This window comes from Esox lucius, chromosome 3, assembly GCF_011004845.1.
Source record: "Esox lucius isolate fEsoLuc1 chromosome 3, fEsoLuc1.pri, whole genome shotgun sequence".
NCBI lineage: Eukaryota > Metazoa > Chordata > Actinopteri > Esociformes > Esocidae > Esox > Esox lucius.
Genome location: NC_047571.1, coordinates 5,869,804 through 5,895,934, shown reverse-complemented (window position 1 = coordinate 5,895,934; position 26,131 = coordinate 5,869,804). Strand labels below are relative to the sequence as shown.

Below are 26,131 nucleotides of genomic sequence, written 5' to 3'. Positions count from 1 at the left end.
ATAGAACATACACACATCTATGGAAATATGAAGACTACCATGGCACTCATGCAAATACCATCATGTTTGGCATTTTCTTCATTCAACTATCTTCGCACATCAGTAATTTCATATAGGGACAGATTCGCGGATCAGATTAAACCTAATCCTGAACTAAAAAAATAAAACTCAATGGACAATCTGACAATAAAATTATAATCCTCTAGCCAACAAAGTACAATATTGCTCTTATTGTGTCCTTAAGCAAGGCACTTAACCATGTCCAGAGTGATGTGGCATACATACAATTGCAGAAAAATTGCTTAAAAAACACAACATTGTCTTAGGTCTCTAACATAAAAAATCATGCTAAAAAGAGGCCCTTGGAACCCTATAAAAATATAATAGCAGACATTAACTTGGAAGCACTAGCTAATACTCTTTGGCTTCATACCTTTATGTTATGTTCCGGCGCTCCTCCATTACTCTCCAGCTCTCTCCAAACTCCTTGACACTCTCAGCCTGTTTACCGTCGGATTTAACCATATCATTGTTTTTCTTGCCATCGAAGTTGCCACACAGTCCGCCTACCCTCCTCTTGTAGGTGTGGGGTAGGATGATCTCTGTATGAATATCAATACATGGATTTTCAGTTAATTCTGTCAGTCATTGCTCTGTGGCAGTATATCATAAATCATACAGTACCAGTTAAAAGTTTGGATACACCAATTGTCACCAAGAGTCTCCTCTGTCACGCCTCGGCTGTGGCTCAAATGCAGCACACTTACACAACGGTTGCAAATATCGATAGCAGGAACCACGTTAGAAGAACATACTGTTGTGTCGAATAACAATTTGCCAAAACATTCACTGAAATAGTGGCAGAATAAATTGAACCATACAACCACTAACATTGTTTCAAGACCACAGGCAATAAGTGCTGTCATAGAGAAGAAAGTCGTGCTGTATTCAATGTTCTCTCTCCAACATGCAACAATAAAAAAATGCACCACAACATGAAATGTCCCAGTATTTCCAATTGCAACGTCATTACCTTTGTTTATACTACATAACCAATGATATAAAGTTGAAATTGTATCTTCAAAATTATATGAACGTGATAGCAAATAGAGCTGTAAATAAAAACTAAACGTCCACTCACCATTACGAATATCTATACAATGTCCATTCTCCTGCCCTTCTTTACGAAATGTGGAATGGCATGTTTATATAGCTTCTCTCTTAATTTTAAATTCGAAAGAAGTTCTTTTTCGATAGAGATCAAAGCCAGGGCTGACAGTTGGGCCATCACCATCCTTACCTAAACTCACTGCAAAAGCTGGTCAGCTACAGTAACTAGGCTCAAGCATGAGAAAACAAGATAAGGTTCCCTTTTTGGCTCAGAATTGATGACATATTCTTAGGTCCTCTAGAGGGCCTTGAGGTATCATACTATTACAAGACAATTTGTTAAGTCAGTTGTCAAATTCCCTGACTTTTCCCTGACTTTCACAGACTAAGAATTTCCATGATCTATAATGAATGGAAAAACAAGCAGCCTTTGTGCCCATCAATTTGCTAGCTTTTTTACTAGTTCACAGATGTTTTCAGTACAAAACTAAGTTTTCAAAACATAAACATACACCGATCAGCCATAACATTATGACCACTAACAGGTGAAGTGAATAACAATGATAATCTCGTTATCATGGCACTTGTCAGTGCGTGGGATATACACTCACCTAAAGGATTATTAGGAACACCATACTAATACTGTGTTTGACCCCCTTTCGCCTTCAGAACAGCCTTAATTCTACGTGGCATTGATTCAACAAGGTGCTGAAAGCATTCTCTAGAAATGTTGGCCCATATTGACAGGATTGCATCTTGCAGTTGATGGAGATTTGTGGGATGCACATCCAGGGCACGAAGCTACCGTTCCACCACATCCCAAAGATGCTCTATTGGGTTGAGATCTGGTGACTGTGGGGGCCATTTCAGTACAGTGAACTCATTGTCATGTTCAAGAAACCAATTTGAAATGATTTGAGCTTTGTGACATGGTGCATTATCCTGCTGGAAGTAGCCATGGTGGTCATAAAAGGATGGACATGGTCAGAAACAATGCTCAGGTAGGCCGTGGCATTTAAACGATGCCCAATTGGCACTAAGGGGCCTAAAGTGTGCAAAGAAAACAACCCCCACACCATTACACCACCACCACCAGCCTGCACAGTGGTAACAAGGCATGATGGATCCATGTTCTCATTCTGTTTACGCCAAATTCTGACTCTACCATCTGAATGTCTCAACAGAAATCGAGACTCATCAGACCAGGCAACATTCTTCCAGTCTTCAACTGTCCAATTTTGGTGAGCTTGTGCAAATTGTAGCCTCTTTTTCCTATTTGTAGAGGAGATGAGTGGTACCCGGTGGGGTCTTCTGCTGTTGTAGCCCATCCGCCACAAGGTTGTGCGTGTTGTGGCTTCACAAATACTTTGCTGCATACCTCGGTTGTAACGAGTGGTTATTTCAGTCAAAGTTGCTCTTCTATGAGCTTGTATCAGTCGGCCCATTCTCTTCTGACCTCTAGCATCAACAAGGCATTTTCGCCCACAGGACTGCTGCATACTGGATGTTTTTCCCTTTTCACACCATTCTTTGTAAACCCTAGAAATGGTTGTGCGTGAAAATCCCAGTAACTGAGCAGATTGTGAATTACTCAGACCGGCCCGTCTGGCACCAACAACCATACAACGCTCAAAATTGCTTAAATCACCTTTCTTTCCCATTCTGACATACAGTTTGGAGTTTAGGAGATTGTCTTGACCAGGACCACACCCCTAAATGCATTGAAGCAACTGCCATGTGATTGGTTGATTAGATAATTGCATTAATGAGAAATTGAACAGGTGTTCCTAATAATCCTTTAGGTGAGTGTATTAAGGCAGCAAGTGAACATTCTGTCCTCAAAGTAGATGTGTTAGATGCAGGAAAATGGACAAGCGTAAGGATCTTTGACAAAGGCCAAATTGTGATGGCTAGACGACTGGGTCAGAGCATCTCCAAAATTGCTGCCCTTGTGGGGTGAAAGCTAGGCCTTGTGGTCCGATCTAACAGATGAGCTACTTTAGCTCAAACTGCTGAAAAAGTTAATGCTGGTATTGATAGAAAGGTGTCAGAACACACAGTGCATCACAGTGGCCCTCATTTATCATTCTTGCGTAGAAACGGGCGTATATGTTGGCGTACGATTTTGCTTACACTCCTCTCACCGCCTGATTTATGAAACTGTGCGTACCTTTAAAATCCAGGTGTACGCAATACCTTCTCTTGATAAATGCCGCGACTGAAAACGATCGTCATTAGAATAACACGCCCCTATATATTCAAGTCTCCGCATCCCCCACGCCCTCATTTTACGCCATGGACACACGGAAGACGGCAAAAAAGAGAAACTTCTCTGACGTGGAGATTGAGACGATCACCAGGGAGGTAGAAAGCAGTTTAAAAAAGCGGAATAAAAGATGATGATGTGATGTGGAGTGCCATTCATTCACATTAATAATTGCATTACAATTTGTAATATTCGTCTTATTATTTTATTATATTTATTATAAATGACGTTTATTGTTATTTAGAAGAAGAATGTCGTTCCATCCATCCATCCATCCATCTTCTTCCGCTTATCCGGGGCCGGGTCGCGGGGGCAGCAGTCCAAGCAGGGATGCCCAGACTTCCCTCTCCCCAGACACTTCCTCTAACTCTTCCGGGGGGACACCGAGGCGTTCCCAGGCCAGCCGGGAGACATAGTCCCTCTAGCGTGTCCTAGGTCTTCCCCGGGGTCTCCTCCCGGTGGGACGGGACCGGAACACCTTCCCAGGAAGGCACCACCTTCCGGAGGCATCCGAAACAGATGCCCAAGCCACCTCAGCTGACCCCTCTCGATGTGGAGGAGCAGCAGCTCTACTCTGAGCTCCTCCCGCGTGACCGAGCTTCTCACCCTATCTCTAAGGGATCGCCCGGCCACCCTGCGGAGAAAGCTCATTTCGGCCGCCTGTATCCGGGATCTTGTCCTTTCGGTCATGACCCAAAGCTCATGACCATAGGTGAGAGTAGGAACGTAGATTGACTGGTAAATCGAGAGCTTCGCCTTGTGGCTCAGCTCTTTCTTTACCACGACAGACCGATACATCGACTGCATTACGGCAGAAGCTGCACCGATCCGTCTGTCAATGTCGTTATTATTATTATTTCTATTATTATTTAAAAGAAGAAGAATGTCATTTTTATTATTTTGTCAGTCTGAATTATATTTTGGTCATTAAAAGCCTTTTATTACTGAACCCAGTCCGTGCGCAACTGCCGGGCCTAACACTGAAACGTCATGTAAAGCGCACAGGCTCGCATCTGAAGGAATACATATAAATCAAATGCTTTGGTAAAGTCACACAAATTAAACATTGAAGTCCATGTTGCACAAAAATAAACACTGAAGTTTGTAATTATTATGTTGTTGTTTTTTTTAGTGGGTCATAATATATCATATCTTTTAGTTTGTCAGTGCGTTAGGATTTTTTTTTCTGCGCATTTCCGCACTAACTCAAAACTTGCGTACACCACGTCCTGAGCTGGCGTAGGATTTGAGAGTGCCGTACGCCAACGTCCATATTGATAAATCTCAAAGTCACCGTGGTTTTGGGTGTACGCCAGGTATACGCTGGAAATTTGGTGTACGCACTTTTGATAAATGAGGGCCAGTGTGTCTACAGTTGGCACATGAGCATCAGAACTGGACCACAGAGCAATGGAAGAAGGTGGCCTGGTCTGATGAATCATATTTTCTTTTACATCCCATGGATGGCTGGGTGCATCTGCATCGCTTACCTGGAGAACACATGGCACCAGGATACACTATGGGAAAAAGGCAAGCTGGCAGAGGCAGTGTGATGCTTTGGGCAATGTTCTGCTGGGAAACCTTGGGTCCTGCCATTCCTGTGGATGTTACTTTGACACGTACCACCAACCTAAGCATTGTTGCAGACCATGTGCACCCTTTCATGGCAACGGTATCCCCTGATGGCACTGGCCTCTTTCAGCAGGATAATGTGCCCTGCCACAAAGCAAAATGGTTCAACAAGTTCAAGGTGTTGACTTGGCCTCTAAATTCCCAAAATCTCAATCTAATTGAGCCTCTGTGGGATGTGCTGGACAAACAAATCCGATCCATGGAGGCCCCACCTCGCAACTTAAAGGACCTGCTGCTAACGTCTTGGTGCCAGATACCACAGCACACCTTCGGAGGTCTAGTGTAGTCCATGCCTCGACAGGTCAGGGCTGTTTTGGCGGCAAAAGGGGGACCTACATAATATTAGGATGTGGTCATAATGTTATGGCTGATCAGTGTAATGCAGAATTATGATCATGATTAAGGTGATGCTCCTGTCGTCTTCATGCGGATAGCATGCTTCTTACTGTTTGTGTGGCTGCTAAGTGCTCCGTCTCCCATATCTGATTGATTGATAGCAGTTTTACAAACTTTACAGTTAATATTTTCGTCATCTACTTTTAACATCCAGTCTTTGAAGTCAACATTATGTAGCCAAAGCTATTGAAATCAAAATTTTCCTGTCATGTTTGCTTTCATTAGCAGGTACAGGAGACGCATATCTTGACTGAAGTGATAACCAGTTGACGAGCAGGAAGGGGATAAATGGACGCTGAAAAATGAAGTAGTCTAACCATAATATGCAATACGGGAAATGCGTGAAATAACCCGATAAAGAAGAATACTGCATTGAAAATACATTTTGATAAATGACAACTCAAATTTATACATGCTACAAAATTCCCTGCTATTCCATGACTTGGACAAAAAAAATATAAAATCCCCTGACTCTCCATGTCTGGAATATACTTTTTCAAAACACATGATATTCCAGAAATTCCATAACCAATGGGAACCCTGGTGATTGGTTGATTCTACAGTCATTCCAAAATGCTGCTCTAATTTAATTCAATGTCAATGATGTTGGCAGGGGCCTTCTATTCAAAGCCTGAGGGCCTAGCCAATGACCATTGATATTACCAAAGAAAAATTGTGATTGGATTTTCTCTTGGATATTAACCCTTTTTCCAACACCAACTGCCAACTGAAGAAATACAACAGGAAAATCATTACAATTAAGAAAAAAAGGATTGAATTAATGAAAACAAAATTCCAAGTTATAATAGATAGAAATGTACACAGATTTGTGTATATGCTTAGGCCTTCTCTGAAGGCATAGAGGGCACTGGCAATTCCTCACTGGATTTTTACCCCATATCTGATTACATTTACATTTCTTTGAAACAGTCTGAACAGGCAAAAACTACATAAGATCGACATACATGTGGTACTTAGTCAGAAAACATTCTGATATCTGGCTGTGTGACCTGTGTCTGAACGGTCATACCCGGTCAGATCGTGTCGTAACTATGATGACTACGATGGAACGCAGACTGTGTTGAATAATAGAATGACTCTCATTGGCAGAGTCAAAAACTAAGGTGACTCTATCAGAGAGATGGGTGAGATAGCACTTATTTTACTCTTGGGGCTGTGATGTCGTAGTAGTTTTACCTGCTCTGCTCTCTCCATCAAACTCCACTGAGAGGCCGAAGTCTGTTTTCAGACAGATAAGAGACGAGCGCTCCAGAATCCTCAGACCACCTGCCGGGGAGACAGGGGCATGAGCGCTCCTGCCATCCAGCTTAAGAGAGGTAACGCCGGTTAAAATATGACACACGGAAACAGATTTCAAAATGCTGAGAATAAAAAAAATATATGAACTGCCTTAATATTGACATATTAGAAAAACATTAAGAATACTCACAAAAAGTTTTCTGTTCTTCCTGAACTCCACTGTGTGGTTGTAGACCCTGATCTTGATTCCTCTGAGCTGCATACAGGCATTGTCGTCGTCGTCGTCATCACTGTCATCATCACTGTCCTCATCACTGTCCTCATCACTGTCACTTTTCCTGCCATCTTCAAGCTGTTCCTCCTTATTGCTGTTGTCACAATGAATGTTATCACTGTTATCCTGGTTGGCGATGCCATTGAAGGCCTCGATGTAGACGTCTGGCTGGTTCTTGGATAGACCCGTGGTCTGGACCAGGACATAGGAGTTCCTGCCTTTGAATTCATGCTTCATTTTGTCAAAGGTTCTGTACTCTGGGTCTCTATTGATGGAGCACTCACTGAACTCTGTAGAGACACCATTAGTCCATAGTAAAACATTTAAAAGCAGAATATTATGAGAAAAATATTTTACCAGGAAGCTGTCCAGGATAAAATAGGAATTTGTCTTCATTCTTTGTTTAGAATATTTTAATATAATTTTTAACAATGTTGACTACTTTCAGGTATGTCAGTATGACTGGCAAATATTGCAATTTAGCATGTTCCTTGAGAGGCAAATGTCTGAAAGGTGTGACCTACCTGTTGACTTGCAGAAATAATTTCCAGCTTCATTCAGAAGGCAGACATCATCCCCATCACACATCTCTTCATCACCGCATTCAATCTCTCCCACACCATCATCTTCATCACACTTACACTTCTGACTGCAGTTTTCAGTGTACCAGCTTTCTTTAAGCTAAAATTAAGTAAATAAATGAGTCACGGCAATCGGCATGCTATATCTCATACTGAAACTTTTTGCTTATGCACCTGTGAAACCAAGCACAGGTTTTTAAACACAACCCCATTTTCAAATGAGTTAGGCCGCAAATAGAGTTGTGACCCCTAGTTTGGAAAACAATGTGCTACTAAAAAAATATATTGCTACATCTGAAATGTTGTCCTGGTGTCACTCACATGATATTTCTTGCCACTGCTGTCCACACAGCCACAATGCTGAAAGGGAACACACACACCCTCTCTGAGGACAAAGCCGTCGTCACATACACAGCCCTGTATACATTCCTCATCAGCGTGGCAATTGGGTGGGCCTTGGAGTTGTTTACAGGTGGGCTGACAAGGGGATATGCAGGGGGTGAAGTGGCTGTTCTTTTGGCACGATAGTGCTAGAGAACAAAAACAAACACTGGATTACTTATTAATGCACAGAATATGTATCACAGTTTTTCCTTTTCTAACACAGATTATTTAAAGGGGCACTTCACCCTGGGTGGACCTTATGTTGTGTGTATCATTCACACACAATTGGCAAGGAGGAGCGACGTCTATTTTTTGTTCACCAAAAAGCATATTCTACTGCATCACTGTGTACTGAAGGGTGAGCGAGATCTAAAAAATGAATGTATTCATGTTGTGTTTAATTTAGACTTAGGTTCTACCACTTGCTCTAAGTCAATTTTATTTATACACATGCTTGTTCTAGATTTTTAGAGTCAGCGAATGTCTTTCAGCAATGTTCCTTTCAACAGATATATTGATAAATGTACAAGGTGTCAAAAGATTTCGTCTTTCTAAAAGACTACTACTGTAAAGGTATAACTTCCTGCTCTGCCATAGTCCCTTCCTTTTCTCGTCACTCAGTGCATTCTTTAAATCTGGTTACTGGTTACTGCTAGCTTACCAACTTTACAATAAGCAGCTCAATGGCTTGTATGCTCATCATGATTTGAAGGATTATCTCTTGAACCGTATTAGACTACTGTACAATGGATTTGAAAGATAGTAGTAGCTGGAAATCATGGGATTTTTTCCTGCTAGCTGAAATGCATTCAATAGGGATTGAAGAATTTGGACTAAAGCAATTTTACAAAACCAATGCTGTAAATAAGTTAATTCATTCTATTGATTTGTGGCTTGGGAATTTCCTGCTAATTTTAGCTAGATTAATATAAAAACTATTGAAATCTGTAAAATTTTAAGAATACAAGTTTTACATATGGCTAGTTAATGTCTTTATTAACTAGAAATAATTAGTCTTCTTTATTATGAAACAATGCCTGTGCAATTGATTATTGAGATATGTGGCCAACATTATACTGTATAATGTATTAACAAACATGAAAGCAGCCACTTTGCTTTTATTCAAGCTACAATCAGAACATTTAGTACAAAAAACTATGGCATCCTTTTTTTAGAACAAACAGAACTAGTGGAGAGTTGAGGAAGCATGAATTCTTAGCTGCAAAATAAGCATTAATATTAACTTTTTTGCCAACTGTAGCTGAATACAACCGGAAGCTTTTGTCTAGTTTTTTTTTTTTTAGATATGTTTAGTTAAAGATCCAGTCAAATTGAGTCTGTCTTATTGGAGACCTTGGCTATGAAAATAGAATAGTTGAGATTTTTGGGAACATTTTTAGGATTATTAGGAAAACCATACTAATACTGTGTTTGACCCCATTTCGCCTTCAGAACTGCCTTAATTCTACGTGGCATTGATTCAACAAGGTGCTGAAAGCATTCTTCAGAAATGTTGATAGGATAGCATCTTGCAGTTGATGGAGATTTGTGGGATGCACATCCAGGGTACGAAGATCCCGTTCCACCACATCCCAAAGATGCTCTATTGGGGTGAGATCTGGTGACTGTGGGGGCCATTTCAGTACAGTGAACTCATTGTCATGTTCAAGAAACCAATTTGAAATGATTCGACCTTTGTGACATGGTGCATTATCCTGCTGGAAGTAGCCATCAGAGGATGGGTACATGGTGGTCATAAAGGGATGGACATGGTCAGAAACAATGCTCAGGTAGGCCATGGCATTTTTAACGATGCCCAATTGGCACTAAGGGGCCTAAAGTGTGCCAAGAAAACATCCCCCACACCATTACACCACCACCGCCAGCCTGCACAGTGGTAACAAGGCATGATGGATCCATGTTCTCATTCTGTTTACGCCAAATTCTGACTCTACCATCTGAATGTCTCAACAGAAATCGAGACTCATCAGACCAGGCAACATTCTTCCAGTCTTCAACTGTCCAATTTGGTTGAGCTCATGCAAATTGTAGCCTCTTTTTCCTATTTGTAGTGGAGATGAGTGGTACCCGGTGGGGGCTTCTGCTGTTGTAGCCCATCTGCCTCAAGGTTGTGCGTGTTGTGGCTTCACAAATGCTTTGCTGCATACCTCGGTTGTAACGACTGGTTATTTCAGTCAAAGTTGCTCTTCTATCAGCTTGAATCAGTCGGCCCATTCTCCTCTGACCTCTAGCATCAACAAGGCATTTTCGCCCACAGGACTGCTGCATACTGGATGTTTTTCCCTTTTCACACCATTCTTTGTAAACCCTAGAAATGGTTGTGCGTGAAAATCCCAGTAACTGAACTGATAAATACTCAGACCGGCCCGTCTGGCACCAACAACCATACAACGCTCAAAATTGCTTAAATCACCTTTCTTTCCCATTCTGACATTCAGTTTGGAGTTCAGGAGATTGTCATGACCAGGACCACACCCCTAAATACATTGAAGCAACTGCCATGTGATTGGTTGATTAGATAATTGCATTAATGAGAAATTGAACAGGTGTTCCTAATAATCCTTTAGGTGAGTGTATATATATAATTAAGAGACCACTGCAAAATAACAGTTTATCCGGTTTTACTATTCATAGGTGTGTTTGAGTAAAATTAACAGTTTTGTTTCATTCTGCACACACACAGACACACCGACACTCAGACACACACCTAATCGTGATTGCTTTTCTTTGCCAAAAAAGACTATGGAGGGACTGACCCTTAACTGCACAGCTTCCACGATGCAAAGAAACATCATCAATTGCCACATCAGATTGATCAGTTGTGCCTCTTCGGCCTTCAAAGATGATCTGAGAGCAAAGTAACAGCCAGAAGAAAATATTATAATAACTGACAGAATACAGGAACCACAACCACTTCACATTTTGTAAGACAAGTCTGAGGTATATTGAACCTTCCAAGATTCTAGGGTCATGGGCAAAAACAAGGCCAAGATCACATTTGTTATTCACCTTGAAAGGTCCAGTGGTCCTCAAATCCACCTGAGCCAGTTGCCAGGAGTCTCCCTGGTCATTTCTCTTCCACCACACTCCATTAGCTAAGTTGTCCTGGAGAATATAGACGTGTAGTCCCATGGTCTGAGCGGAGCCAGACATGTGGTACCAAAACTGAAGACACTGTGGACCAGGGTCAGAGCACTCTGCACTAAGAAGTCGAGCTGTATCCCCATTAGACACACCGTTGGCTTCGATGTACAGGTAGTGTCCACCTGGATCAACAGATTTTTGGTGAGATGAGATAAAATGTGCAATAGTGTCACATTACTTTCCTTTACAAGGCAGATCTTGTTCAAAGTAATCTTATTTGAAATGGTATAAGGGTGTATGTCTTGTGATTCAACTGTTCAGTATAGAGACGTTATAAGAATAATAAAGGGTAAACCCTAATGTAAAGTGAATTTTAGGGTCATTTCTTGACAATTAGTTTTTGTTTAGCAACTGAAGCATTAGAATGCTCAAAAAAGTAAACAATACCCTATTCAGTTGTTTAGTTAAGGATGAAAGTCCTGAGAACACTTACTTCCTGTTGTGTGATCAGCTGATGGCCCAGTCATCGCAGTGGGAGTGGACCCACTGTGTCTCGTCCAATCAAAAACATCTGTCAGTAGCTGGTCAAAACTGCAGAGGTCCCGCTCGAAATCGCAGTCAAGGTTGCAGACTGTACAGAGAAGCATCAAAGCATTTGTAAACATCTTCATAAGTTCGAAAGGCAGATTTTTTTTTTTTATGTACTAATTGAGCAAATATAGGACATTATTTAATGTAGTACTTGGGTGCGGGGCAACAGCTCCTCCTTCAACTGAAGGAAGGTTTGAAACTTCAGGTCTTGCAGTGGCCGGTGGTTCTGGTCTAAAGGTAGTGGGAACTGGTGGAGTGGTTGTTATGTCCACTGAGGGATCCAAAGGCTTCTCTGTTTGGTCTGTTGGTATAATGAAGTCTAGGAGATTAAATCTTATTTTTAATATAATAACATACCTCTAACAGTAACACCAATCGTAATAGTGTTTCTGACCAAATGGCCTAAGGAGGGGGTGACCCTTACCTGCACATCTTCCACGATGCAGAGAAACATCATCAATTGCCACATCAGATTGATCCGTTGTGCCTCTGCGACCTTCAAAGATGATCTGAGAGCAGAGTAACAGCCAGAGGAATATATTATAATAGCTGACAGAAAACAGGTAAAGCAACCACTGAACCTTCTGTCAAAATAGTCTGAGGTAAATTGAACCTCCCTACATTTAAGTCCTGGGGGAAAAACAAGGCCAAGATCAAATTAGTTATTCACCTTGAAAGGTCCAGTTGTCTCTAAATCCACCTGAGCCAGTTGCCAGGAGTCTCCCTGGTCATTCCTCTTCCACCACACCCGGTTGGCTAAGTTGTCCTGGAGCAGGTAGACGTGTAGACCCATGGTCTGTGCTGATCCAGACATGTGGTACCAAAACTGAAGACACTGTGGACCAGGGTCAGAGCACTCTGTGCTAAGAAGTCGAGCTGTATCCCCATTAGACACACCATTGGCCTCGATGTACAGGTAGTGTCCACCTGGATCAACAGATTTTTGGTGAGATGAGATAAAATGTGTAATAGTGTCACATTACTTTCCTTTACAAGGCAGATCTTGTTCAAAGTAATCTTATTTGAAATGGTATAAGGGTGTATGTCTTGTGATTCAACTGTTCAGTATAGAGACGTTATAAGAATAATAAAGGCTAAACCCTAATGTAAAGTGAATTTTAGGGTCATTTCTTGACAATTAGTTTTTGTTTAGCAACTGAAGCATTAGAATGCTCAAAAAAGTAAACAATAACCATATTCAGTTGTTTAGTTTAGGATGAAAGTCCTGAGAACACTTACTTCCTGTTGTGTGATCAGCTGATGGCCCAGTCATCGCAGTGGGAGTGGACCCACTGTGTCTCGTCCAATCAAAAACATCTGTCAGTAGCTGGTCAAAACTGCAGAGGTCCCGCTCGAAATCGCAATCAAGGTTGCAGACTGTACAGGGAACAAGCAAATCATTTGCAAACATCTTCATGAGTTCAAAAGGCTTTTTTTTGTTTTGGGAGGTACTAATTAAGCATTATAAACAATGAATTAATGTAGTACTTGGATGCTGGGCAACTGCTCCTTCTTCAGCTGAGCGAGGATTTGAAGCTTCAAGTCTTGCAGTGGTTGGTGGTCCTGGTCTAAAGGTGGTGGGAACTGGTGGAGGTGGAGTGGTTGTGATGTCCACGGAACTAATCAAATGTTTTTCTGTTTGGGCAGGTATATGGATGTCTATGAGATCATATATGATTTCATATCATATATATATATATATATATATATATATATATATATATATGTATACACTCACCTAAAGGATTATTAGGAACACCATACTAATACTGTGTTTGACCCCCTTTCGTCTTCAGAACTGCCTTAATTCTATGTGGCATTGATTCAACAATGTGCTGAAAGAATTCTTTAGAAATGTTGGCCCATATTGATAGGATAGCATCTTGCAGTTGATGGAGATTTGTGGGATGCACATCCAGGGTACGAAGATCCCGTTCCACCACATCCCAAAGATGCTCTATTGGGGTGAGATCTGGTGACTGTGGGGGCCATTTCAGTACAGTGAACTCATTGTCATGTTCAAGAAACCAATTTGAAATGATTCGACCTTTGTGACATGGTGCATTATCCTGCTGGAAGTAGCCATCAGAGGATGGGTACATGGTGGTCATAAAGGGATGGACATGGTCAGAAACAATGCTCAGGTAGGCCATGGCATTTTTAACGATGCCCAATTGGCACTAAGGGGCCTAAAGTGTGCCAAGAAAACATCCCCCACACCATTACACCACCACCGCCAGCCTGCACAGTGGTAACAAGGCATGATGGATCCATGTTCTCATTCTGTTTACGCCAAATTCTGACTCTACCATCTGAATGTCTCAACAGAAATCGAGACTCATCAGACCAGGCAACATTCTTCCAGTCTTCAACTGTCCAATTTGGTTGAGCTCATGCAAATTGTAGCCTCTTTTTCCTATTTGTAGTGGAGATGAGTGGTACCCGGTGGGGGCTTCTGCTGTTGTAGCCCATCTGCCTCAAGGTTGTGCGTGTTGTGGCTTCACAAATGCTTTGCTGCATACCTCGGTTGTAACGACTGGTTATTTCAGTCAAAGTTGCTCTTCTATCAGCTTGAATCAGTCGGCCCATTCTCCTCTGACCTCTAGCATCAACAAGGCATTTTCGCCCACAGGACTGCTGCATACTGGATGTTTTTCCCTTTTCACACCATTCTTTGTAAACCCTAGAAATGGTTGTGCGTGAAAATCCCAGTAACTGAACTGATAAATACTCAGACCGGCCCGTCTGGCACCAACAACCATACAACGCTCAAAATTGCTTAAATCACCTTTCTTTCCCATTCTGACATTCAGTTTGGAGTTCAGGAGATTGTCATGACCAGGACCACACCCCTAAATACATTGAAGCAACTGCCATGTGATTGGTTGATTAGATAATTGCATTAATGAGAAATTGAACAGGTGTTCCTAATAATCCTTTAGGTGAGTGTATATATATAATTAAGAGACCACTGCAAAATAACAGTTTATCCGGTTTTACTATTCATAGGTGTGTTTGAGTAAAATTAACAGTTTTGTTTCATTCTGCACACACACAGACACACCGACACTCAGACACACACCTAATCGTGATTGCTTTTCTTTGCCAAAAAAGACTATGGAGGGACTGACCCTTAACTGCACAGCTTCCACGATGCAAAGAAACATCATCAATTGCCACATCAGATTGATCAGTTGTGCCTCTTCGGCCTTCAAAGATGATCTGAGAGCAAAGTAACAGCCAGAAGAAAATATTATAATAACTGACAGAATACAGGAACCACAACCACTTCACATTTTGTAAGACAAGTCTGAGGTATATTGAACCTTCCAAGATTCTAGGGTCATGGGCAAAAACAAGGCCAAGATCACATTTGTTATTCACCTTGAAAGGTCCAGTGGTCCTCAAATCCACCTGAGCCAGTTGCCAGGAGTCTCCCTGGTCATTTCTCTTCCACCACACTCCATTAGCTAAGTTGTCCTGGAGAATATAGACGTGTAGTCCCATGGTCTGAGCGGAGCCAGACATGTGGTACCAAAACTGAAGACACTGTGGACCAGGGTCAGAGCACTCTGCACTAAGAAGTCGAGCTGTATCCCCATTAGACACACCGTTGGCTTCGATGTACAGGTAGTGTCCACCTGGATCAACAGATTTTTGGTGAGATGAGATAAAATGTGCAATAGTGTCACATTACTTTCCTTTACAAGGCAGATCTTGTTCAAAGTAATCTTATTTGAAATGGTATAAGGGTGTATGTCTTGTGATTCAACTGTTCAGTATAGAGACGTTATAAGAATAATAAAGGGTAAACCCTAATGTAAAGTGAATTTTAGGGTCATTTCTTGACAATTAGTTTTTGTTTAGCAACTGAAGCATTAGAATGCTCAAAAAAGTAAACAATACCCTATTCAGTTGTTTAGTTAAGGATGAAAGTCCTGAGAACACTTACTTCCTGTTGTGTGATCAGCTGATGGCCCAGTCATCGCAGTGGGAGTGGACCCACTGTGTCTCGTCCAATCAAAAACATCTGTCAGTAGCTGGTCAAAACTGCAGAGGTCCCGCTCGAAATCGCAGTCAAGGTTGCAGACTGTACAGAGAAGCATCAAAGCATTTGTAAACATCTTCATAAGTTCGAAAGGCAGATTTTTTTTTTTTATGTACTAATTGAGCAAATATAGGACATTATTTAATGTAGTACTTGGGTGCGGGGCAACAGCTCCTCCTTCAACTGAAGGAAGGTTTGAAACTTCAGGTCTTGCAGTGGCCGGTGGTTCTGGTCTAAAGGTAGTGGGAACTGGTGGAGTGGTTGTTATGTCCACTGAGGGATCCAAAGGCTTCTCTGTTTGGTCTGTTGGTATAATGAAGTCTAGGAGATTAAATCTTATTTTTAATATAATAACATACCTCTAACAGTAACACCAATCGTAATAGTGTTTCTGACCAAATGGCCTAAGGAGGGGGTGACCCTTACCTGCACATCTTCCACGATGCAGAGAAACATCATCAATTGCCACATCAGATTGATCCGTTGTGCCTCTGCGACCTTCAAAGATGATCTGAGAGCAGAGTAACAGCCAGAGGAATATATTATAATAGCTGACAGAAAACAGGTAAAGCAACCACTGAACCTTCTGTCAAAATAGTCTGAGGTAAATTGAACCTCCCTACATTTAAGTCCTGGGGGAAAAACAAGGCCAAGATCAAATTAGTTATTCACCTTGAAAGGTCCAGTTGTCTCTAAATCCACCTGAGCCAGTTGCCAGGAGTCTCCCTGGTCATTCCTCTTCCACCACACCCGGTTGGCTAAGTTGTCCTGGAGCAGGTAGACGTGTAGACCCATGGTCTGTGCTGATCCAGACATGTGGTACCAAAACTGAAGACACTGTGGACCAGGGTCAGAGCACTCTGTGCTAAGAAGTCGAGCTGTATCCCCATTAGACACACCATTGGCCTCGATGTACAGGTAGTGTCCACCTGGATCAACAGATTTTTGGTGAGATGAGATAAAATGTGTAATAGTGTCACATTACTTTCCTTTACAAGGCAGATCTTGTTCAAAGTAATCTTATTTGAAATGGTATAAGGGTGTATGTCTTGTGATTCAACTGTTCAGTATAGAGACGTTATAAGAATAATAAAGGCTAAACCCTAATGTAAAGTGAATTTTAGGGTCATTTCTTGACAATTAGTTTTTGTTTAGCAACTGAAGCATTAGAATGCTCAAAAAAGTAAACAATAACCATATTCAGTTGTTTAGTTTAGGATGAAAGTCCTGAGAACACTTACTTCCTGTTGTGTGATCAGCTGATGGCCCAGTCATCGCAGTGGGAGTGGACCCACTGTGTCTCGTCCAATCAAAAACATCTGTCAGTAGCTGGTCAAAACTGCAGAGGTCCCGCTCGAAATCGCAATCAAGGTTGCAGACTGTACAGGGAACAAGCAAATCATTTGCAAACATCTTCATGAGTTCAAAAGGCTTTTTTTTGTTTTGGGAGGTACTAATTAAGCATTATAAACAATGAATTAATGTAGTACTTGGATGCTGGGCAACTGCTCCTTCTTCAGCTGAGCGAGGATTTGAAGCTTCAAGTCTTGCAGTGGTTGGTGGTCCTGGTCTAAAGGTGGTGGGAACTGGTGGAGGTGGAGTGGTTGTGATGTCCACGGAACTAATCAAATGTTTTTCTGTTTGGGCAGGTATATGGATGTCTATGAGATCATATATGATTTCATATCATATATATATATATATATATATATATATATATATATGTATACACTCACCTAAAGGATTATTAGGAACACCATACTAATACTGTGTTTGACCCCCTTTCGTCTTCAGAACTGCCTTAATTCTATGTGGCATTGATTCAACAATGTGCTGAAAGAATTCTTTAGAAATGTTGGCCCATATTGATAGGATAGCATCTTGCAGTTGATGGAGATTTGTGGGATGCACATCCAGGGTACGAAGATCCCGTTCCACCACATCCCAAAGATGCTCTATTGGGGTGAGATCTGGTGACTGTGGGGGCCATTTCAGTACAGTGAACTCATTGTCATGTTCAAGAAACCAATTTGAAATGATTCGACCTTTGTGACATGGTGCATTATCCTGCTGGAAGTAGCCATCAGAGGATGGGTACATGGTGGTCATAAAGGGATGGACATGGTCAGAAACAATGCTCAGGTAGGCCATGGCATTTTTAACGATGCCCAATTGGCACTAAGGGGCCTAAAGTGTGCCAAGAAAACATCCCCCACACCATTACACCACCACCGCCAGCCTGCACAGTGGTAACAAGGCATGATGGATCCATGTTCTCATTCTGTTTACGCCAAATTCTGACTCTACCATCTGAATGTCTCAACAGAAATCGAGACTCATCAGACCAGGCAACATTCTTCCAGTCTTCAACTGTCCAATTTGGTTGAGCTCATGCAAATTGTAGCCTCTTTTTCCTATTTGTAGTGGAGATGAGTGGTACCCGGTGGGGGCTTCTGCTGTTGTAGCCCATCTGCCTCAAGGTTGTGCGTGTTGTGGCTTCACAAATGCTTTGCTGCATACCTCGGTTGTAACGACTGGTTATTTCAGTCAAAGTTGCTCTTCTATCAGCTTGAATCAGTCGGCCCATTCTCCTCTGACCTCTAGCATCAACAAGGCATTTTCGCCCACAGGACTGCTGCATACTGGATGTTTTTCCCTTTTCACACCATTCTTTGTAAACCCTAGAAATGGTTGTGCGTGAAAATCCCAGTAACTGAACTGATAAATACTCAGACCGGCCCGTCTGGCACCAACAACCATACAACGCTCAAAATTGCTTAAATCACTTTTCTTTCCCATTCTGACATTCAGTTTGGAGTTCAGGAGATTGTCATGACCAGGACCACACCCCTAAATACATTGAAGCAACTGCCATGTGATTGGTTGATTAGATAATTGCATTAATGAGAAATTGAACAGGTGTTCCTAATAATCCTTTAGGTGAGTGTATATATATAATTAAGAGACCACTGCAAAATAACAGTTTATCCGGTTTTACTATTCATAGGTGTGTTTGAGTAAAATTAACAGTTTTGTTTCATTCTGCACACACACAGACACACCGACACTCAGACACACACCTAATCGTGATTGCTTTTCTTTGCCAAAAAAGACTATGGAGGGACTGACCCTTAACTGCACAGCTTCCACGATGCAAAGAAACATCATCAATTGCCACATCAGATTGATCAGTTGTGCCTCTTCGGCCTTCAAAGATGATCTGAGAGCAAAGTAACAGCCAGAAGAAAATATTATAATAACTGACAGAATACAGGAACCACAACCACTTCACATTTTGTAAGACAAGTCTGAGGTATATTGAACCTTCCAAGATTCTAGGGTCATGGGCAAAAACAAGGCCAAGATCACATTTGTTATTCACCTTGAAAGGTCCAGTGGTCCTCAAATCCACCTGAGCCAGTTGCCAGGAGTCTCCCTGGTCATTTCTCTTCCACCACACTCCATTAGCTAAGTTGTCCTGGAGAATATAGACGTGTAGTCCCATGGTCTGAGCGGAGCCAGACATGTGGTACCAAAACTGAAGACACTGTGGACCAGGGTCAGAGCACTCTGCACTAAGAAGTCGAGCTGTATCCCCATTAGACACACCGTTGGCTTCGATGTACAGGTAGTGTCCACCTGGATCAACAGATTTTTGGTGAGATGAGATAAAATGTGCAATAGTGTCACATTACTTTCCTTTACAAGGCAGATCTTGTTCAAAGTAATCTTATTTGAAATGGTATAAGGGTGTATGTCTTGTGATTCAACTGTTCAGTATAGAGACGTTATAAGAATAATAAAGGGTAAACCCTAATGTAAAGTGAATTTTAGGGTCATTTCTTGACAATTAGTTTTTGTTTAGCAACTGAAGCATTAGAATGCTCAAAAAAGTAAACAATACCCTATTCAGTTGTTTAGTTAAGGATGAAAGTCCTGAGAACACTTACTTCCTGTTGTGTGATCAGCTGATGGCCCAGTCATCGCAGTGGGAGTGGACCCACTGTGTCTCGTCCAATCAAAAACATCTGTCAGTAGCTGGTCAAAACTGCAGAGGTCCCGCTCGAAATCGCAGTCAAGGTTGCAGACTGTACAGAGAAGCATCAAAGCATTTGTAAACATCTTCATAAGTTCGAAAGGCAGATTTTTTTTTTTTTATGTACTAATTGAGCAAATATAGGACATTATTTAATGTAGTACTTGGGTGCGGGGCAACAGCTCCTCCTTCAACTGAAGGAAGGTTTGAAACTTCAGGTCTTGCAGTGGCCGGTGGTTCTGGTCTAAGGTAGTGGGAACTGGTGGAGTGGTTGTTATGTCCACTGAGGGATCCAAAGGCTTCTCTGTTTGGTCTGTTGGTATAATGAAGTCTAGGAGATTAAATCTTATTTTTAATATAATAACATACCTCTAACAGTAACACCAATCGTAATAGTGTTTCTGACCAAATGGCCTAAGGAGGGGGTGACCCTTACCTGCACATCTTCCACGATGCAGAGAAACATCATCAATTGCCACATCAGATTGATCCGTTGTGCCTCTGCGACCTTCAAAGATGATCTGAGAGCAGAGTAACAGCCAGAGGAATATATTATAATAGCTGACAGAAAACAGGTAAAGCAACCACTGAACCTTCTGTCAAAATAGTCTGAGGTAAATTGAACCTCCCTACATTTAAGTCCTGGGGGAAAAACAAGGCCAAGATCAAATTAGTTATTCACCTTGAAAGGTCCAGTTGTCTCTAAATCCACCTGAGCCAGTTGCCAGGAGTCTCCCTGGTCATTCCTCTTCCACCACACCCGGTTGGCTAAGTTGTCCTGGAGCAGGTAGACGTGTAGACCCATGGTCTGTGCTGATCCAGACATGTGGTACCAAAACTCAAGACACTGTGGACCAGGGTCAGAGCACTCTGTGCTAAGAAGTCGAGCTGTATCCCCATTAGACACACCATTGGCCTCGATGTACAGGTAGTGTCCACCTGGATCAACAGATTTTTGGTGAGATGAGATAAAATGTGTAATAGTGTCACATTACTTTCCTTTACAAGGCAGATCTTGTTCAAAGTAATCTTATTTGAAATGGTATAAGGGTGTATGTCTTGTGATTCAACTGTTCAGTATAGAGACGTTATAAGAATAATAAAGGCTAAACCCTAATGTAAAGTGAATTTTAGGGTCATTTCTTGACAATTAGTTTTTGTTTAGCAACTGAAGCATTAGAATGCTCAAAAAAGTAAACAATAACCATATTCAGTTGTTTAGTTTAGGATGAAAGTCCTGAGAACACTTACTTCCTGTTGTGTGATCAGCTGATGGCCCAGTCATCGCAGTGGGAGTGGACCCACTGTGTCTCGTCCAATCAAAAACATCTGTCAGTAGCTGGTCAAAACTGCAGAGGTCCCGCTCGAAATCGCAATCAAGGTTGCAGACTGTACAGGGAACAAGCAAATCATTTGCAAACATCTTCATGAGTTCAAAAGGCTTTTTTTTTGTTTTGGGAGGTACTAATTAAGCATTATAAACAATGAATTAATGTAGTACTTGGATGCTGGGCAACTGCTCCTTCTTCAGCTGAGCGAGGATTTGAAGCTTCAAGTCTTGCAGTGGTTGGTGGTCCTGGTCTAAAGGTGGTGGGAACTGGTGGAGGTGGAGTGGTTGTGATGTCCACGGAACTAATCAAATGTTTTTCTGTTTGGGCAGGTATATGGAAGTCTATGAGATCATATATGATTTCATATCATATATATATATATATATATATATATATATATATGTATACACTCACCTAAAGGATTATTAGGAACACCATACTAATACTGTGTTTGACCCCCTTTCGTCTTCAGAACTGCCTTAATTCTATGTGGCATTGATTCAACAATGTGCTGAAAGAATTCTTTAGAAATGTTGGCCCATATTGATAGGATAGCATCTTGCAGTTGATGGAGATTTGTGGGATGCACATCCAGGGTACGAAGATCCCGTTCCACCACATCCCAAAGATGCTCTATTGGGGTGAGATCTGGTGACTGTGGGGGCCATTTCAGTACAGTGAACTCATTGTCATGTTCAAGAAACCAATTTGAAATGATTCGACCTTTGTGACATGGTGCATTATCCTGCTGGAAGTAGCCATCAGAGGATGGGTACATGGTGGTCATAAAGGGATGGACATGGTCAGAAACAATGCTCAGGTAGGCCATGGCATTTTTAACGATGCCCAATTGGCACTAAGGGGCCTAAAGTGTGCCAAGAAAACATCCCCCACACCATTACACCACCACCGCCAGCCTGCACAGTGGTAACAAGGCATGATGGATCCATGTTCTCATTCTGTTTACGCCAAATTCTGACTCTACCATCTGAATGTCTCAACAGAAATCGAGACTCATCAGACCAGGCAACATTCTTCCAGTCTTCAACTGTCCAATTTGGTTGAGCTCATGCAAATTGTAGCCTCTTTTTCCTATTTGTAGTGGAGATGAGTGGTACCCGGTGGGGGCTTCTGCTGTTGTAGCCCATCTGCCTCAAGGTTGTGCGTGTTGTGGCTTCACAAATGCTTTGCTGCATACCTCGGTTGTAACGACTGGTTATTTCAGTCAAAGTTGCTCTTCTATCAGCTTGAATCAGTCGGCCCATTCTCCTCTGACCTCTAGCATCAACAAGGCATTTTCGCCCACAGGACTGCTGCATACTGGATGTTTTTCCCTTTTCACACCATTCTTTGTAAACCCTAGAAATGGTTGTGCGTGAAAATCCCAGTAACTGAACTGATAAATACTCAGACCGGCCCGTCTGGCACCAACAACCATACAACGCTCAAAATTGCTTAAATCACCTTTCTTTCCCATTCTGACATTCAGTTTGGAGTTCAGGAGATTGTCATGACCAGGACCACACCCCTAAATACATTGAAGCAACTGCCATGTGATTGGTTGATTAGATAATTGCATTAATGAGAAATTGAACAGGTGTTCCTAATAATCCTTTAGGTGAGTGTATATATATAATTAAGAGACCACTGCAAAATAACAGTTTATCCGGTTTTACTATTCATAGGTGTGTTTGAGTAAAATTAACAGTTTTGTTTCATTCTGCACACACACAGACACACCGACACTCAGACACACACCTAATCGTGATTGCTTTTCTTTGCCAAAAAAGACTATGGAGGGACTGACCCTTAACTGCACAGCTTCCACGATGCAAAGAAACATCATCAATTGCCACATCAGATTGATCAGTTGTGCCTCTTCGGCCTTCAAAGATGATCTGAGAGCAAAGTAACAGCCAGAAGAAAATATTATAATAACTGACAGAATACAGGAACCACAACCACTTCACATTTTGTAAGACAAGTCTGAGGTATATTGAACCTTCCAAGATTCTAGGGTCATGGGCAAAAACAAGGCCAAGATCACATTTGTTATTCACCTTGAAAGGTCCAGTGGTCCTCAAATCCACCTGAGCCAGTTGCCAGGAGTCTCCCTGGTCATTTCTCTTCCACCACACTCCATTAGCTAAGTTGTCCTGGAGAATATAGACGTGTAGTCCCATGGTCTGAGCGGAGCCAGACATGTGGTACCAAAACTGAAGACACTGTGGACCAGGGTCAGAGCACTCTGCACTAAGAAGTCGAGCTGTATCCCCATTAGACACACCGTTGGCTTCGATGTACAGGTAGTGTCCACCTGGATCAACAGATTTTTGGTGAGATGAGATAAAATGTGCAATAGTGTCACATTACTTTCCTTTACAAGGCAGATCTTGTTCAAAGTAATCTTATTTGAAATGGTATAAGGGTGTATGTCTTGTGATTCAACTGTTCAGTATAGAGACGTTATAAGAATAATAAAGGGTAAACCCTAATGTAAAGTGAATTTTAGGGTCATTTCTTGACAATTAGTTTTTGTTTAGCAACTGAAGCATTAGAATGCTCAAAAAAGTAAACAATACCCTATTCAGTTGTTTAGTTAAGGATGAAAGTCCTGAGAACACTTACTTCCTGTTGTGTGATCAGCTGATGGCCCAGTCATCGCAGTGGGAGTGGACCCACTGTGTCTCGTCCAATCAAAAACATCTGTCAGTAGCTGGTCAAAACTGCAGAGGTCCCGCTCGAAATCGCAGTCAAGGTTGCAGACTGTACAGAGAAGCATCAAAGCATTTGTAAACATCTTCATAAGTTCGAAAGGCAGATTTTTTTTTTTTATGTACTAATTGAGCAAATATAGGACATTATTTAATGTAGTACTTGGGTGCGGGGCAACAGCTCCTCCTTCAACTGAAGGAAGGTTTGAAACTTCAGGTCTTGCAGTGGCCGGTGGTTCTGGTCTAAAGGTAGTGGGAACTGGTGGAGTGGTTGTTATGTCCACTGAGGGATCCAAAGGCTTCTCTGTTTGGTCTGTTGGTATAATGAAGTCTAGGAGATTAAATCTTATTTTTAATATAATAACATACCTCTAACAGTAACACCAATCGTAATAGTGTTTCTGACCAAATGGCCTAAGGAGGGGGTGACCCTTACCTGCACATCTTCCACGATGCAGAGAAACATCATCAATTGCCACATCAGATTGATCCGTTGTGCCTCTGCGACCTTCAAAGATGATCTGAGAGCAGAGTAACAGCCAGAGGAATATATTATAATAGCTGACAGAAAACAGGTAAAGCAACCACTGAACCTTCTGTCAAAATAGTCTGAGGTAAATTGAACCTCCCTACATTTAAGTCCTGGGGGAAAAACAAGGCCAAGATCAAATTAGTTATTCACCTTGAAAGGTCCAGTTGTCTCTAAATCCACCTGAGCCAGTTGCCAGGAGTCTCCCTGGTCATTCCTCTTCCACCACACCCGGTTGGCTAAGTTGTCCTGGAGCAGGTAGACGTGTAGACCCATGGTCTGTGCTGATCCAGACATGTGGTACCAAAACTCAAGACACTGTGGACCAGGGTCAGAGCACTCTGTGCTAAGAAGTCGAGCTGTATCCCCATTAGACACACCATTGGCCTCGATGTACAGGTAGTGTCCACCTGGATCAACAGATTTTTGGTGAGATGAGATAAAATGTGTAATAGTGTCACATTACTTTCCTTTACAAGGCAGATCTTGTTCAAAGTAATCTTATTTGAAATGGTATAAGGGTGTATGTCTTGTGATTCAACTGTTCAGTATAGAGACGTTATAAGAATAATAAAGGCTAAACCCTAATGTAAAGTGAATTTTAGGGTCATTTCTTGACAATTAGTTTTTGTTTAGCAACTGAAGCATTAGAATGCTCAAAAAAGTAAACAATAACCATATTCAGTTGTTTAGTTTAGGATGAAAGTCCTGAGAACACTTACTTCCTGTTGTGTGATCAGCTGATGGCCCAGTCATCGCAGTGGGAGTGGACCCACTGTGTCTCGTCCAATCAAAAACATCTGTCAGTAGCTGGTCAAAACTGCAGAGGTCCCGCTCGAAATCGCAATCAAGGTTGCAGACTGTACAGGGAACAAGCAAATCATTTGCAAACATCTTCATGAGTTCAAAAGGCTTTTTTTTTTGTTTTGGGAGGTACTAATTAAGCATTATAAACAATGAATTAATGTAGTACTTGGATGCTGGGCAACTGCTCCTTCTTCAGCTGAGCGAGGATTTGAAGCTTCAAGTCTTGCAGTGGTTGGTGGTCCTGGTCTAAAGGTGGTGGGAACTGGTGGAGGTGGAGTGGTTGTGATGTCCACGGAACTAATCAAATGTTTTTCTGTTTGGGCAGGTATATGGAAGTCTATGAGATCATATATGATTTCATATCATATATATATATATATATATATATATATATATATATGTATACACTCACCTAAAGGATTATTAGGAACACCATACTAATACTGTGTTTGACCCCCTTTCGTCTTCAGAACTGCCTTAATTCTATGTGGCATTGATTCAACAATGTGCTGAAAGAATTCTTTAGAAATGTTGGCCCATATTGATAGGATAGCATCTTGCAGTTGATGGAGATTTGTGGGATGCACATCCAGGGTACGAAGATCCCGTTCCACCACATCCCATAGATGCTCTATTGGGGTGAGATCTGGTGACTGTGGGGGCCATTTCAGTACAGTGAACTCATTGTCATGTTCAAGAAACCAATTTGAAATGATTCGACCTTTGTGACATGGTGCATTATCCTGCTGGAAGTAGCCATCAGAGGATGGGTACATGGTGGTCATAAAGGGATGGACATGGTCAGAAACAATGCTCAGGTAGGCCATGGCATTTTTAACGATGCCCAATTGGCACTAAGGGGCCTAAAGTGTGCCAAGAAAACATCCCCCACACCATTACACCACCACCGCCAGCCTGCACAGTGGTAACAAGGCATGATGGATCCATGTTCTCATTCTGTTTACGCCAAATTCTGACTCTACCATCTGAATGTCTCAACAGAAATCGAGACTCATCAGACCAGGCAACATTCTTCCAGTCTTCAACTGTCCAATTTGGTTGAGCTC

The 26,131-nt window shown here is 41.8% G+C and overlaps 1 protein-coding gene across 4 annotated transcripts in view; it reads right to left on the bottom strand.

The window, feature by feature from the left end:
- wu:fb63a08 (MAM and LDL-receptor class A domain-containing protein 1) overlaps positions 1-26,131 on the bottom strand; it is a 50,110-nt gene that overhangs the window by 583 nt on the left and 23,396 nt on the right. The window contains exons 25-57 of one of the 4 annotated variants that reach the window (XM_034290928.1): positions 25,231-25,377; positions 24,980-25,117; positions 24,411-24,667; positions 24,165-24,249; positions 23,892-24,041; positions 23,643-23,780; positions 23,075-23,331; positions 22,822-22,912; positions 21,185-21,331; positions 20,935-21,072; positions 20,366-20,622; positions 18,777-18,867; positions 17,138-17,284; positions 16,889-17,026; positions 16,320-16,576; positions 16,074-16,158; positions 15,801-15,950; positions 15,552-15,689; positions 14,984-15,240; positions 14,731-14,821; positions 13,088-13,234; positions 12,839-12,976; positions 12,270-12,526; positions 12,024-12,108; positions 11,751-11,900; positions 11,502-11,639; positions 10,934-11,190; positions 10,681-10,771; positions 7,841-8,049; positions 7,463-7,619; positions 6,855-7,228; positions 6,602-6,731; positions 434-602 (exon numbers count right to left, since the gene is read on the bottom strand). In XM_034290928.1, the coding sequence (XP_034146819.1) occupies positions 436-602; positions 6,602-6,731; positions 6,855-7,228; positions 7,463-7,619; positions 7,841-8,049; positions 10,681-10,771; positions 10,934-11,190; positions 11,502-11,639; positions 11,751-11,900; positions 12,024-12,108; positions 12,270-12,526; positions 12,839-12,976; positions 13,088-13,234; positions 14,731-14,821; positions 14,984-15,240; positions 15,552-15,689; positions 15,801-15,950; positions 16,074-16,158; positions 16,320-16,576; positions 16,889-17,026; positions 17,138-17,284; positions 18,777-18,867; positions 20,366-20,622; positions 20,935-21,072; positions 21,185-21,331; positions 22,822-22,912; positions 23,075-23,331; positions 23,643-23,780; positions 23,892-24,041; positions 24,165-24,249; positions 24,411-24,667; positions 24,980-25,117; positions 25,231-25,377 (5,459 nt within the window). In that variant the 3' untranslated portion in view covers positions 434-435. The remainder of the gene's footprint in view (positions 1-433; positions 603-6,601; positions 6,732-6,854; positions 7,229-7,462; positions 7,620-7,840; positions 8,050-10,680; positions 10,772-10,933; positions 11,191-11,501; positions 11,640-11,750; positions 11,901-12,023; positions 12,109-12,269; positions 12,527-12,838; positions 12,977-13,087; positions 13,235-14,730; positions 14,822-14,983; positions 15,241-15,551; positions 15,690-15,800; positions 15,951-16,073; positions 16,159-16,319; positions 16,577-16,888; positions 17,027-17,137; positions 17,285-18,776; positions 18,868-20,365; positions 20,623-20,934; positions 21,073-21,184; positions 21,332-22,821; positions 22,913-23,074; positions 23,332-23,642; positions 23,781-23,891; positions 24,042-24,164; positions 24,250-24,410; positions 24,668-24,979; positions 25,118-25,230; positions 25,378-26,131) is intronic. The other 3 variants (XM_034290933.1, XM_034290930.1, XM_034290931.1) reach the window with 3 other exon arrangements.